This window comes from Panthera onca, chromosome E3 (genome assembly GCF_046562875.1).
Source record: "Panthera onca isolate mPanOnc1 chromosome E3, mPanOnc1 haplotype 2, whole genome shotgun sequence".
Lineage (NCBI taxonomy): Eukaryota > Metazoa > Chordata > Mammalia > Carnivora > Felidae > Panthera > Panthera onca.
In genome coordinates this window covers 29,786,045-29,800,174 of record NC_138354.1, presented here as the reverse complement: position 1 = coordinate 29,800,174, position 14,130 = coordinate 29,786,045, and the positions used below count along the sequence as shown (strand labels likewise).

Genomic DNA, 14,130 nt, shown 5'->3' with positions numbered 1-14,130 from the left:
ATACCATTTCAGATTTGCTAAAACCAGATTTATTTCATTTTTAAAAATAATCAGGTTGTAAAATGTAGAATCACGGATGAGAGAACAACGTAAACGCGTAAAGACGGACACAGCTAACCTACTTCATCAGCAGTTTGCTATTTCTGATGACAAAAACACAACACCTACTGGCACTGGAAGCCTCAGGAACAACACTCAGACACAACGTTCACACTGAGTCCTCAAAGTCTGTCTATCAGGGGCCTGAAAGCAATCAGACAGATCGGCCTCACAGCTTTAAACGTCCTACTACCACCAACATTCCAAAAATGTACTAAGAGCAACACGGCACTAAATCAGGCACGATTTAGTATTCTGCATAACCTTAAATAGTATGTACGATAAAAATAACAATGAAACATACAACTCCATTCAAGGATACACAGAATTATCTGAGTGTATAAAGGGACACATCATATCCCTAGTCATACAGATTCAGTATGTCTAAATAAAGATGTCAATATAATTAATTGGTTAAGATGTCAGCGAAAAATACCAATGGGCTGTCTGACTGACCCTAACAAAACGATTCTAAAGCTCAATCAGAAGAATAAATAAAAGCTTATTTTGGAATAGGAGTCAAGAGGCCTAGAATTGCTTAAATTAAATGTCCAACAAAGAAAACTGTTAAAAGAACAAACTGTGAAACAATACACAAAGCATACATTACTTTAGATGAAATATACACTTAAATACCATATACACAAGTGAAAGGTAAATCCCAAATATTACTGCAATTATCTTTGTTAATAAAGAGAGGGACACTGGACAATTTTTTGAGTTCTCTGGTAGTTTAAAATGTTACTATTAATAACAATAAATCATCACTGTTTACTAAGAAAAAAATGAGCTGTTTTTAGATTTTTTTTTCGTTTTCATTTGAATCTAATGATTTTTGCTTCTCCAGAACTTATTTTAAAAATAAAATTGTGAGTCTGAGCCCCATCAGGCCCTGTGCTGATGGCACAGAGCCTGCTTGGGGATCTGTCCCTCCTTCTCTCTGCCTACCCCCAGCTTGTTCTCTCTCTCTCTTTCAAAATAAATAAACTTGAAAAAAAATGTTTTGAAATGAAAGACAGACTAAGGCATTAATAAAGACACTCTTTAAATTAAAGAATTTAAAATAGTAAACACCTGTCATCCAAAAGGGACATAGTTAAATAAGTTACGTGAAATGCAATGCATCCGATAAAGAAAACACTCCCAGAAAACCGTGTGACAGCACGAGAAACGCTCATGACCTAATATTAACTAAAAAAGCAGACTCAAAAATGCATCTGAAGTCCGATCCCAATTGATTTTTAAAAGTCATGAAAATACTCATCTCTACAAAATACAATAACTAAAAAGAAATACTAATCAAAATAATACTGGTATTTATGACTAGGTTGTGAGACCATGGTCGAATTTTCTTCTTCATATTTTCAAGTATTTTTCACATTTCCAACAATGAATTTGATTTACTTCTAAAACTGGGGGCAAGAGAGCACAACAAAATCAGTTTGTTACAAGTGATACTACAATTAAATATGACAGATCCACTAAATACTCTGATAGTGTAACAGAAAGCCAACATTCTTAGATCCAGACAACATGGGCTCGAGAACACAAAAATCAAATCCCATGCTTTGCTATGGACCAGAAACAATTTAACAGCACATGAAGATTCAGCCTCTAGAGCTCTAACACTGCATTTCTTTCTCCTGGTTACATTCTCACTGCCACAGAACTCATTTTCTTATTGCTGCTTTAAAGCGGGTAATTATGTTAAGAACTTGGGAAGCCTTATCTGGCAGTCAGGAAGCTTTCTGCCCTATTCTCATACCAGCTAATGCCCTAAAGAATACTAATTAGGGAGATTTCAAGTTATCGCTACTCTCTTAAATAAATCTGCCTGATACAGATCTCATAGGACAGATGTGCAACACTACTAATTCTCAAGATTAAACACATGGGAGAATTAGGAAAACAAGGCTCTTAATAAATATTATTAAAAATTTCCACAGTACTTTCTGCAGATTAAGTGATTTAGAGGAATTAAAAAAAAAAAAAAAAAACATCAATTGCTTTAAGAAGTTTTCAACAGAAGATATATATACACAAAACAAGACATTCACACTATCTCACTAATAATGATTTTCCTTTACCAATACGCCACTACTACAAAAACTTCGCCTGTATAAAAACAAATGCATTGTTTCTCGGATGCGGTACTTATGGCATGAAACTCATGTATCATTTAAACACACAAGTAATTTATTAGGGCCTCCCTCTAAAACAAGCTTATTTAATAGAACCATTAGAAAGTCATGTCACAGCTGAACTCATTTATCTATTGCTATATTTATAATTCAAGATAACTGTTGTAAAGTAACACTACACAGAGTTTAAGATTAGGAAAATTAACATGAAAGGAAAAACATTCTCTTTTTTTTTGGTTCTTTCTTGAATGTTCTGCACATTTCCTCTTTGACAAGAGTAAGTACACAATAACGCACTAGCCAACTATGAAAAAGGCAAAAATAGAAAGAAGCAAAGATATCAAATCCTTTAATTTTGTCTATTGGCATACATGCCTACCCAAAAGAAACTGAATTTAAGTCACTTTTAATTGGTTAAAGGAGCTAAGTCCCAGGTTGTTTGTTGTTTTTTGTTTTTTGTTTTTAAATACATTAACATGAGATTTTAAAATGTTATTTAACATGGAGCGCCTGGGTGTTTCAGTTGAGTATCCAGCTTCGGCTCATGTCATGATCTCACAGTTCGTGAGTTCGAGCCCCGTGTCGGGCTCTGTGCTGACAGCTCAGAGCCTGGAGCGTGCTTCAGATTCTGTGTCTCCCTCTTTCTCTGCCCCATCCCCACTCAAGCTCTGTGTCTCTCTCTCTTAAAAATAAATAAAACATTAAAAAAAATTTTTTTAATAAATGTTATTTAACAAACAGAAAGAGGTAGTTAAGCACGACATAATAATATGGCAGGAAGTGTTCCATCGAAATCATATACTACACAATTTAAAAGCACAAATAAAGGTATTCTGCCTCCAGTACTGGAGAAATACACTTCTGACAAATCAACTTTTCTGCTGATCTGAGAAAAAGTGAAAAAACAAAACAACCCCAAGTATCTGAGGGCTCTGGAATATAAACAGAAACAGGTAGATTTTGCAAAGGAGTCAAAAATTGGAGGAAGCCAGCTGGCACAAAGTGAATTTCCTGGGGGTTTGTGTGTGTGTGTGTGTGTGTGTGTGTGTGTGTGTGTGTATGTGTGAGAGAGAGACAGAGACAGAGAGAGAGACAGAGAGAGAGACAGAGAGAGAGAGAGACAGAGAAAGACTATGCCCTCAAGGGAAATTGCAGCTAAAGGGGTATAGGGCAACTAAAACTCTGAAAGAAGAATCCTATGTCTTCCTGGTAAGAGGAACCAGAAGCATGAGGCAACCAGTGACAAAGGAATCCCAGAACAGAAGAAACCAGAAAGTGGGAACTCCAAATTTGGTGTATAGCCTCAGCCCATGTGTCTGCATGATGCTTACTTAACCTTTTTAAGATTTTATTTTTAAGTAATCCCTACACCCAACATGGGGCTAGAACTTATGCCCCTGAGAACAAGAGCTGTATGCTCTACCAACTGAGCCAGGTGCTCCAACCCTTACTTAACCTTGCATGTGGCAGACTGAAAACAGTCTGAGCTGAGATCTGAGCCACAGACCTGCCATAGACATGAGTTTGTAGTCAGAGTTTAATTAAACTAAATGCTTGCTAGAACTAAAACAAAATATCAACACTCTTCTGAGGGATCTAAGTGAATGCAGGGTCTCCAGAAAAGAATATTCACAATGTCCAGGAAAACAATCCCAAATTACTTAGCATGTGAAGAGCCAAGAATACATGACCCATCTCAAGGGAACCGTGATCAACAGGTACCAACACATAAGTGATGCAGATGCTAGAATTATTAGACAAAGACTTTAAATAAGCTATTCTAATTATGTTCAGTGAGGTAAAGTAACAGAGGCTCAAAATAAATGAAGACAGGAAACCTCAACAGAGAAAAAGGAAAGATAAAAATAAACTGAATGGAAATAACAGAACAGAAAAATATAATACACGAAGTAAAATTCACTGGATGGGCTTAACAGTAGAAAAATGAGAACTGAAGGAAAAGCCAGTGAGCTTGTAGATCAATAGAAATACCCAACAAGAAGAGAAAAGAAAGGTAGGAAAAAAAATGGAACTACTGGAACAACATCAAAAAGCCTCTAACATATAGGTAATTGGAGCCCCCAGGAGGAGATACAAGAGAATACAGAACAGGAAAAAAATATGTGAATAATGTCTAAAAACTTCTTAAATCTGGTGAAAGACATACATTTATAGATTCAAGCAGCTCAGTCAACACCCAATGGGATAATTACAAACAAAGCCATTCCTAAATACATCATAGTCAAACTGCTGAAACCAAGGATAAAGAGATAATCTTGAATATCTATTTCTATATGGCAACAGTGATGCAATTATTGTATACTTCTCCTCAGAAACCATTGGAGACCAGGAGACAGTGGAACAATATCTTTAAAATGCTAAAAGAGGGGGGCGCCTGGGTGGCTCAGTCGGTTGAGCGTCCGACTTCGGCTCAGGTCACGATCTCGCAGTCCGTGAGTTCGAGCCCCGCATCAGGCTCTGGGCTGATGGCTCAGAGCCTGGAGCCTGCTTCCGATTCTGTGTCTCCCTCTCTCTCTGCCCCTTCCCCGTTCATGCTCTGTCTCTCTCTGTCTCAAAAATAAATAAATGTTAAAAAAATAAATAATTAAAAAAAATAAAATAAAATGCTAAAAGAGAAACCCAGAATTCCATACCCAGCTAAAATAACCTACATGGATGAAGACAAAATACAGATATTTTCATATAAAGGAAAACTAAGAGGATCAGCTGCCACAACAGCAGCATTTTAAGAAATACTGATGGAAGTTCCTTACACTAAAGCGACATGATACTCTAAAGAAACTTGGATCTTCAGGAATGAATGAAGACATCTGAATTGGTAAGTATCTGGGTAAAGAGAAAAGAATCCACCCTTTTAATATCTTAAAATACATATGACTGTTTAAAGCAAAATTATAACACGACTTTGTAGGATTTATAATGCATGCAAATATTATACATACACCAAATATGGCTTGAAAACCAATGGGGACTGCAATAAATGAACCTGTATGGAATGTAAGCTTTCTACATCATGTGTGAAGTGGTATAATATGAACTCTAATTACACTGAAAAGTTATGAACAGATGTTAAAATATCTAAAGCAACCACTAAAAAATAATGTAAAGAAGTGGGCATTAGAAAGGCAAGAGAGAAATTAAAATGGTATTCTTTAAAAACTTCAAATAACCCAAAAGAGGACAGAAGAGGGAGAAACAAAGGAACAAAAGTAGAGGGAACAAAGAACAAATTTTAAAATGACAAAAGCACTGAGGCGCCTGGGCGGCGCCTTTGGGCTCTGTGCTGACAGCTCAGAGCCTGGAGCCTGCTTCAGATTCTGTGCCCCCCCCACTCCCTCTCCGCCCCTCCCTCACTTGCTCTCTCTCTCTCTCTCTCTCAAAAATAAATAACACTTAAAAAAATGTGTATGCACCTAATAACACAGTCTTAAAGCTAACACGATTAAAAGGAAATAGACAATTCCATAATCACAGGAGATTTTATTAACACCCTCTCTCAAAAATTAATACATTAAATAAAACACTGGTAAAGACACTGAATATCTAAGCACCAGTAACCTTTATACACCAAACCATATACCGCAGAACTCACATTCTTTTCCGGGGCACACAGTATGTTCAGCAAGGTAGACCTTACGTTAGGCCATAAAGCAAGTTTCGGTAAACTTTAGAAGACTGAAATCATAGCGAAACCTCTAATCACAACAGAATTAAATTAGGAATTAGTGTCAAGAGTTCAAGGAAAATTTCTAAACACTTGGAAATGAAGCAATATGCTTCTAAATAATCCAGGGTCAAAGGAGAAATTAGAAAACGCATCTAATTTAATAATAATGGGATTACAACACGTAATTTGTGGGAGGCACCTAAAGCAGTGCTTAGAGAATCATTTGTGGCTTGCAATGTTTATATTGGAAACAAAAAAGGTCAAAGTCAATGGCTAGGAAAGAGTTTCGGCTACATCCACAGCGCTAGCTGGCCGTGAGGGCTTGCACACCCACACAGAAAGTAAGAAGGTACAGCTGAGAGTAAGAAACGGGGCAGACGTGCAAACTGCTTACACGTCGCATGTCTTCCCCAACCCAGCTGGCAAAAGGTAGAAGCCTCACCGGCTCAAGGTGTTTAAGCACACACATGACCACTCCCTGGCTGACCACTGAGCTATACGGACCCAGGGGCGACCTTCAGGAAGCCACACTTCTACAAGTGTAGAAGAACGTTTAAAAATCAATCACAGAAGGCAGCTCTTTCTGCCCATGGGTCCTGTCCCTGTGCTTTAATAAAATCACCTTTTTGTACCCCCCCCCAAAAATAAAATATAGCATAACATAAATAAAATAAAATAAAATAAAATAAAATAAAATAAAATAAAATAAAATGAATAAAATAAAATAAAATAAAAATCAATTACATAGGGCTCTACTTCAAGAAGTGGGAAAAAGAAGGGCAAAGTAAACCCTAAGCAAATAAAAGGAAGGAAAAAGGGAAGAAAAAAAAGGGCAGAAACCCAGTAAATAGGCAATAATAAACAATACAGAAAATGAATTAAAACAAAAGCTGGTTCTTTGAAAAGACTGTCGAAATTAGTAACCCCCACCAAGCATGATCAAGGAAAAGTAAGAACACACATCACTAATATCACGTATGAAGCAAGGCATTATCACTACAGACTCTGCAGGCATTAAAAGGAAAACAAAAAGCACAGGTAAATTTTAAAGTTATAAGCACTCTTTAGCAAAACAATGCTGACTAATCGCCTCGGGTCATATCCACAACTCAAAGATTTGCCTGTTCTTCGCAAATAAAAGCTGTGCGCTTAAAAGTACAATTTAATATAAACATGCTCATACTCTAGAGCGAAGTGAAGCAAGTTTCTCCCTCCATCCCAACAAACTGTCCTGAACGAGCTCCTAAGGCAGCATATCAGAAATTTATACAACTACCTGCTGGCTTTACAAAATAATTGTCAGATTTCTACCTCTTCTAAAGTGCCTTTATTAATTTCTGCTTTTTAAATATTTCTGGCAGTATGCTACAATTTCCAGCTTTCAACATAAGTGAAAAGGTTTTTTTTTCTCAAGCTATTACTATGAAAATGTATGATGAATTTAGGACACTCAAGACAAAAATACTCAATGTCTAAACATTGAGGGTATGACTAGAAGGTTCTCTGAACTTTTGAAATATTGCTGGGCCCCTCCCTAACAAAACTACATTAGGTATATAAAAATCTTGGGTTTTTTTGCAAGTTTATTTTTATTTATTTATTTTGAGCGAGAGAACACAGGAGAGGGGCAGAGAGAGAGAGGGAGAGAGAATCCCAAGCAGGCTCCAAGCTATCAGCACGGAGCCTGAGGCGGGGCTCAATCCCACGAACCATGAGATCATAACCTGAGCTGAAACCCAGAGCTGGATGTTTAACCAACTGAGCCACCCAGGTGCCCCAGGAATATAAGAATCTTAAATATGAATGAGCAATTCAGAAGTTACAACGAAAGGTGATTTCTCACTCCAGTTCTTTGAGGAAAATTCCCCAACAGTGACATTAAGTGACATTCTCCATGGTCGCGAACTACCTTACCTCAAGAGCTACCGGGGAACAATGCTCAATGTATGGCTTGAATGGGCTATCACCACCTGAACACCCCAAAGCCACAAAGACCCTCACCTTGATGTTTTGCAAACAAACAAAACAATCAGGAATCAAACAAAATGGCACTCAGTAGAAAGATTTTAATTATTAGTATAACAACGTTCCCTAGAAAAAGAGAACTTTCATATTCAAGATATTGAAAATGTTTTGGTTTTTTTTTTTAATCTTGGTTAGACTTAGTATTATCAAAAGAAAAAGACAGGTGTCAGTTTAGAAGCCATTTCTTAAATGTAAATCAAAAATTAGTTTGTAACAGAGCCAAAGAAGCCATTACAAGCTGCTATATAAATAGGCATTTAATGATTTTTCCAATGTTACATTATTGATCTAACAGGCCCTCTGTTTCCGCTGAAATGAATAAGTAATTTGTTTAAGTTAACACTAATAGGATTTGCAGCACATTAGCTATCCTAGGTCTCTCTCATCATCAGAATTACTACTACAAAAAACAGATTTTTACACTTTCAATGAAACTGCATAATTTTAGACATCACGGCAAAAGACTAGAGACATTACAAATATCCACCCCATGCAAAAAGGCATTTTTAAAAATTTTTTTAAATGTTTTTTTATTTATTTTTGAGGGAGAGAGACAGAATACAAGCAGGGGAGGGGCAGAGAGAGAGGGAGACAAAGAATCCGAAGCAGGCTCCAGGCTCTGAGCTGTCAGCACAGAGCCCCACACGGGGCTCAAACTCACGAGCTGTGAGATCATGACCTGAGCTGAAGTCAGATGCTTAACCGACTGAGCCACCCAGGTGCCCCAGCAAAAAGGCATTTCCAAGTCATGATACTTTGACTATCATTTACCCAGCTCAATAAACATTTACTCTCAGCACTAAAAACACCACGGTGAGCAAGTGGTCTGGTTCCTGCTCTCAAAGAGTTTACAGTTCACCAGGGAAGATAATCAAACAAGGTATATCCATGAAGGACGCCAGGCTGCACAGAAATGGGGCCCAGAGAAGGAGACATCCAGAGAAATGGATGTTTAAGCCGACATGAGGCAGGAAATGGGACACAGCCAAGCTCTGGAGGAAAAGGATGGTAAAGAGGTGGCTTGTGGCAAAGAAACTTAGGGTCATAGGCACAGCATGTGCAAATGGCCAGGTATTTCTGTTGAGTGTTGTCCTCTGTGTAAGAGCCTACAATGGAAACTGAGACTTTACTAGTAAAGCTGCATCTCTTGAGACACAATAGTCACCTACTTCAGGTAGGAGGAAAAAGGTAAAAAGGTCACAATTTCATCTTGGCCTCTTCCCCATGTTACCCACTCAAACACACGTTTCTACTCATGCCACGGTGCGTTCCGGGCACTGGAGAAGGAGTCAGTGGGGAATGAGGCGGACTCAATACTGCCCTCAGGGAAGCAACACACAAAACCAATCAAATGACGTGCCTCCGGAGCAACGTGATTCTGAAATGCAGTTCCCAGATTTCAGGTATCGCTGAATGAAATACTGAGCTCGAAAGCTACCGTTGGAGGCATACTGCGATCGTAAGTAAGGGAGCAAGCATGACTAGACGTCAAACATGGTACCACAGGAACGTCACAAGAAGCTGTGACACCGCACACACATAAACGAGGAGTCTGCTCGTGTGTGCAAGCAAATACCACCAGCTGGTGCTTTACACATCTCACGGCACGCTCGCACACTCTCATTTTTACTGTTCGCAGCAAGGGAGGCCAAGCAGATGAGTGAATGATCACCTAGCATTTGTCAAGCACCGCTGGTGGAGTGCCAGGCCCCCCACTAATGTCCGTGACCTCGCTTCACAAAGTACCCGTCACCGAATCCACCTCTCAGATGAGGAGCCCATGGCTCGGAGAGTTCACATAACCTGCCCAAAGACACACGGCTGACGAGTGGTGGGGCGAGCGTAGGCCCCGGGGCGGTCTGCATCTCCTCTACCCCACCGTGTGGCTTCAGTGTCACACAAGTATGCGCTGTGAGGGAGGTGAAGGGTGATGCTGGGCCAAGGAGGTGTGGCTAGACTTCCAGCCAAAAGTTCTAGTTCTGTGTCCTTGCAGCCGCAAGAAAGTCTTGTTACACTCTCGATCTCAGAGTCCCTTTCCCCTCCCTGAAGTTATCTTTGCCTCTCTAATAATCAGTCCCTCTGGGGGCCATCTCAACGGCCTTTCTAAGGATCGCAGGAGAATGAATCACAGAAATAAGCAAATACCAAAACATTTAACAAGCAACATCATTCACACCCTGTATCCAACACTATTCTCGGTGTCACATGCTCCTGAAGGACATTTCACGCTGAAATCCACTACCAAGGAATCGTCATACATGTTCAAAGCTGTGCCAAGCTTCACGTACATCATCTCCTGTAATCTTCACAATAACCCCAATAAATTCATACTGTCATCCTCACTTTACAGAGATAAGCAGAAGCTTATCAAGGTTAAAGAACTTGCCCAAGGTCATACAACTACAGGTAGGGCAGCAGTGTGATTCCAGAGCCTAAGGTCTTCACTGCAATGTAACCTATATTCCTGCAGTGGTCATATAATTAAGAAGAAACACCAAAATACTCTGATCTGAATGGGCGTACTTGTGGAAGTTTTCATATATAGTTACTCATTTAGTTACATTACCAGAATTATATAGTTTCAGTATGTGGTACCTTGCTAAATAAACAAAAGTTTAATTAGACATATCACTTTAGGGGAGCTTGGGTGGCTCAGGCGGTTGAGAGTCAGACTCGATTTCAGCTCAGGTCATGATCTCACGGTCGTGGGATCGAGCCCCGTGTCAGGCTCTGTGCTGCTGAGCATGGAACCTGCCTAAGATTCTCTCTCTCTCTCCCTCTGCCCCTCTGCCACTAACACAAGCACTCTCTCTCTCAAAGTAAATAAATAAACATTAAAAAAAAAAAGACATAACACTTTAAAATTCCACACCGCTTACATTATTAAGCACCAGGGAAACTTGAAATCTATGTGAGGAAGCAGCTGTTTAACAACACATATTTTATCAATAACTTTCAATCCTAGGAAAATACATTTTCAGATGGTTAATAGCAAAATTATTTAGGATCCAGTAAGAGATGTGGTGTTCCACCTTATACCGTTCTATTTTGAAAGCAAGTAAAACATCTTCCAGTGTGTTTGTAAAACAAGTATTCGAGACAAGTTTAATGAAATGAATAGATGACAAAAACATAAATAAGTGGAAAAAGTACAGAGACGAACAATGGATACAGGTAACACTTTTTGATGCTCCCCATTCTGCTCAATTTGCCACTTTTAATTCTCAAAGCCAATCTGCAATTCGTTTTAAAAAAGTGCAACGCGAGGGGAACAGAAAGGAGGCAATCTACACGTGATACTGACTGATCACCCCCTTTATTGTAGACACAGCTCTAAACAAACCAGGCAGCAGTGCTTGTGAATCAGAGGACTGGAGCCACCGCATAAAGAGGGCCAGCTTGCATTTTCATTCATATACAAAACCTCTACCCCAAGCACTCACCGATCTGCACTTGTTCGGGCTGGCTGAGAGAGACAAACGCTGATGTGTCATCAATCCAGGATATCTGAATGTTACCTGTAATAGCGAAATAAAAGTAAAGGGAACATGTGACCCTTCAGATCACTACCAGACTTCATTTGCACGTCTGATATATTTCAGAATGTGTTAATTTTTTAAAATTTTTCCCCTAGTTTTCCTTTTTAATATTTATTTATTTTAGAGAGAGAGAGAGAGAGAATGAGCAGGGGAGGGGCAGAGAGAGACAGGGAGACACAGAATCTGAAGCAGGCTCCAGGCTCTGAGCCGTCAGCACAGAGCCCAATGTGGGAGTCGAACCCACAGACCGTGAGATCATGACCTGAGCTGAAGTCGGACGTTTAACCGCCTGAGCCACCCAGGCGCCCCTGTTTTCATTTTAATTAAAAAAAACAAATGACTTGTGTGATACTGGACAGATAATCTCTCTGCATCTCTGTCCTCATCAGATGATGACGATGGCACTTACTGCATTAAGCATTTCAGGAGATACATAAGCTTTGAAAATTACAACTGGAAAACACAAAAGGAATCCAAGTAGCAAGAAGTGAGAAAAACTCAACGTTGATCTCAAGGCCAGGTAAAGCAAACAGGTAGCAGACAGACGAGGACCAAAGAAAAGAAGGTGTCAGAGAGAGGAAACCAAGACAGACTAACGGAGGCAAGAAAAAACCGAGAGGGGCAGAAAGCAGTCAAGCGAAACCAAGTGATGTTCACATGAAGAGAGACAGACCTTCCAGAAAGGCTAACCACCTGCAGACAGACAGAAGGCACGAGGGCGCTGGGAAGAAGGAAGGACAGGCGTGGTGGGGCAGAAGCTCGGGAAAACTGAAGGGGAAGCAGAGGCCTAATTATTCTGCTACTGCTCTCCTCCAAAAGACACGCAAGACTGGAATTATTAAAACTGGGTAAACATCACCAGAATTTAGTAGTGAAAAAAAATGTTTTTAATTCCTGCTGAAATTTTCAAAGGCTACAAATGCTTGCGAACTCATTGTCATAGGACAAAAACTCACTTCCTGTTGCACAGCAAGGTACCATAATGACTTCCTCAATGACTAAAGTCCCTTCTCTACTGTGTGTGTTTTAGATAAATAATAATAGTCAACATTTATTTAGTCGCTGTAGGCCACAAACTATGCTAAATGCCTTCCACGAATTAGCTCATTTAGTCCTCGTGAAATGCTGAATACAGTAAGTGGCATCATCAGCATCTCCGGTTAGGACACAGACACACAGAGAGATTATCTGCCCAGTATCACACAACTCATTTGTTTTTTAAGTAAAACGAAAACAGGGGCGCTTGGATGGCTCAGTCAAGTTAAGCGTCTGACTTAGGCTCAGGTCATGATGTCACAGTTCACGGGTTCCAGCCCCACATCAGGCTCCAAGATGGCAGTGCAAAACCTGCTTGGGATTCTCTCTCACCTTCTCTCTGCCCCTCTCCCACCCAGGCTTTTTTGCTCTCTCAAAATAAATAAACTTAAAAAGAAAAAATTGAGGGGCACCTAGGTGGCTCGGTTGGTTGAATGTCCAACTCTTGATTTTGGCTCAGGTCATGATCTCAGGGTTGATGGGTTCAAGCCCCGCATTGGGCTCTGCACTGACAGCGTGGAGCCTGCTTGGGATTCTCTCTCTCCCTTTCTCTCTGTCCTTCCCCTGCTTGTGCTCTCTCTCTCTCTCTAATACATAAATACACTTTAAAAAAAATGTTAAAAAAAAAAAAAGAAAACAAAATTCTCCCCTGAGCCTTCTACTTAATTTACCCAATTAAAGGTTGACTAAATAGGGTAAGCACTTCGAAATTCGAGAAAGAACGGCAACAACATCAAAAGCTCTCAAAACAAATTAGCCACTAATTCAACTGCATTTCCAGATCTGTATTTAAATTAACAAGGAAGACCAGAATTTCAGACATCATTGAGACTGGCTGCAAAGACTGGGAAACATACCTTGTTTCGCTTATGTTTCTAAAAGTTAAGTCTGTAAAGTGTTTTGCTTATAAAATCTAATACATATATGCTTATTTTAGGAAATACAGAAAAGCATAAAGAAGCCTATCTCACAGTCAGCGATGGGGCGCCTGGGTCGCTCAGTCAGGTGAGCGTCTGACTCTCGATTTCAACCCAGGTCATGATCCCAGGGTCGTGGGATCGAGCCCTGTGTTGGACCCCCCACTCTGAGCGTGGAGCCTCCTTAAGATCCTCTCTCTCTCCATGAGCCCCGTTTCGGGTAAGCTCGATCCCTGCTTGGGACAAGAAACATGAGCCCTTTCTCTCTCTCTCTGTCTCTCTGTCCCTCATGGCATTCTCTCTCTCTCTCTCTGCCCCTTGCTCACTTGTGCCCTCTCAAAAAAAAAAAAAAAAAAAAGATTCTTTCTCTCCCTCTGCCCCTCCCTGCTCCTGCTCACACTTTCTCTGTCTAAAAAAATGAAAAATAAAAAAACTCAAAACAGTCAGTGGTAATAGCATGAAGCTTCCTTTCAGTCTGATTTCTATACAAAGTGTTAACAAAAAAAGTTATATAGGAATCCTACTTTGTACCTGCTTTTTACATGAAATGTTAAAATATAAACACTTTACCATCTTTTAATAAACTCTTCAGATATTCTTTAAATGGCTACATTTTAGAGGATATTAGCCCGGTGAAAAGGTACATAAACATTAACAGACAGTCTTAGTATTGGCCATTTAGATTT

The 14,130-nt window shown here is 39.7% G+C and overlaps 1 protein-coding gene across 1 annotated transcript in view; it reads right to left on the bottom strand.

Moving 5' to 3' along the window:
* PARN (poly(A)-specific ribonuclease) overlaps window positions 1–14,130 on the bottom strand; it is a 166,500-nt gene that overhangs the window by 89,431 nt on the left and 62,939 nt on the right. The window contains exon 21 of the mRNA XM_078440069.2: window positions 11,397–11,471. Within this exon, the coding sequence (XP_078296195.1) occupies window positions 11,397–11,471 (75 nt within the window). The remainder of the gene's footprint in view (window positions 1–11,396; window positions 11,472–14,130) is intronic.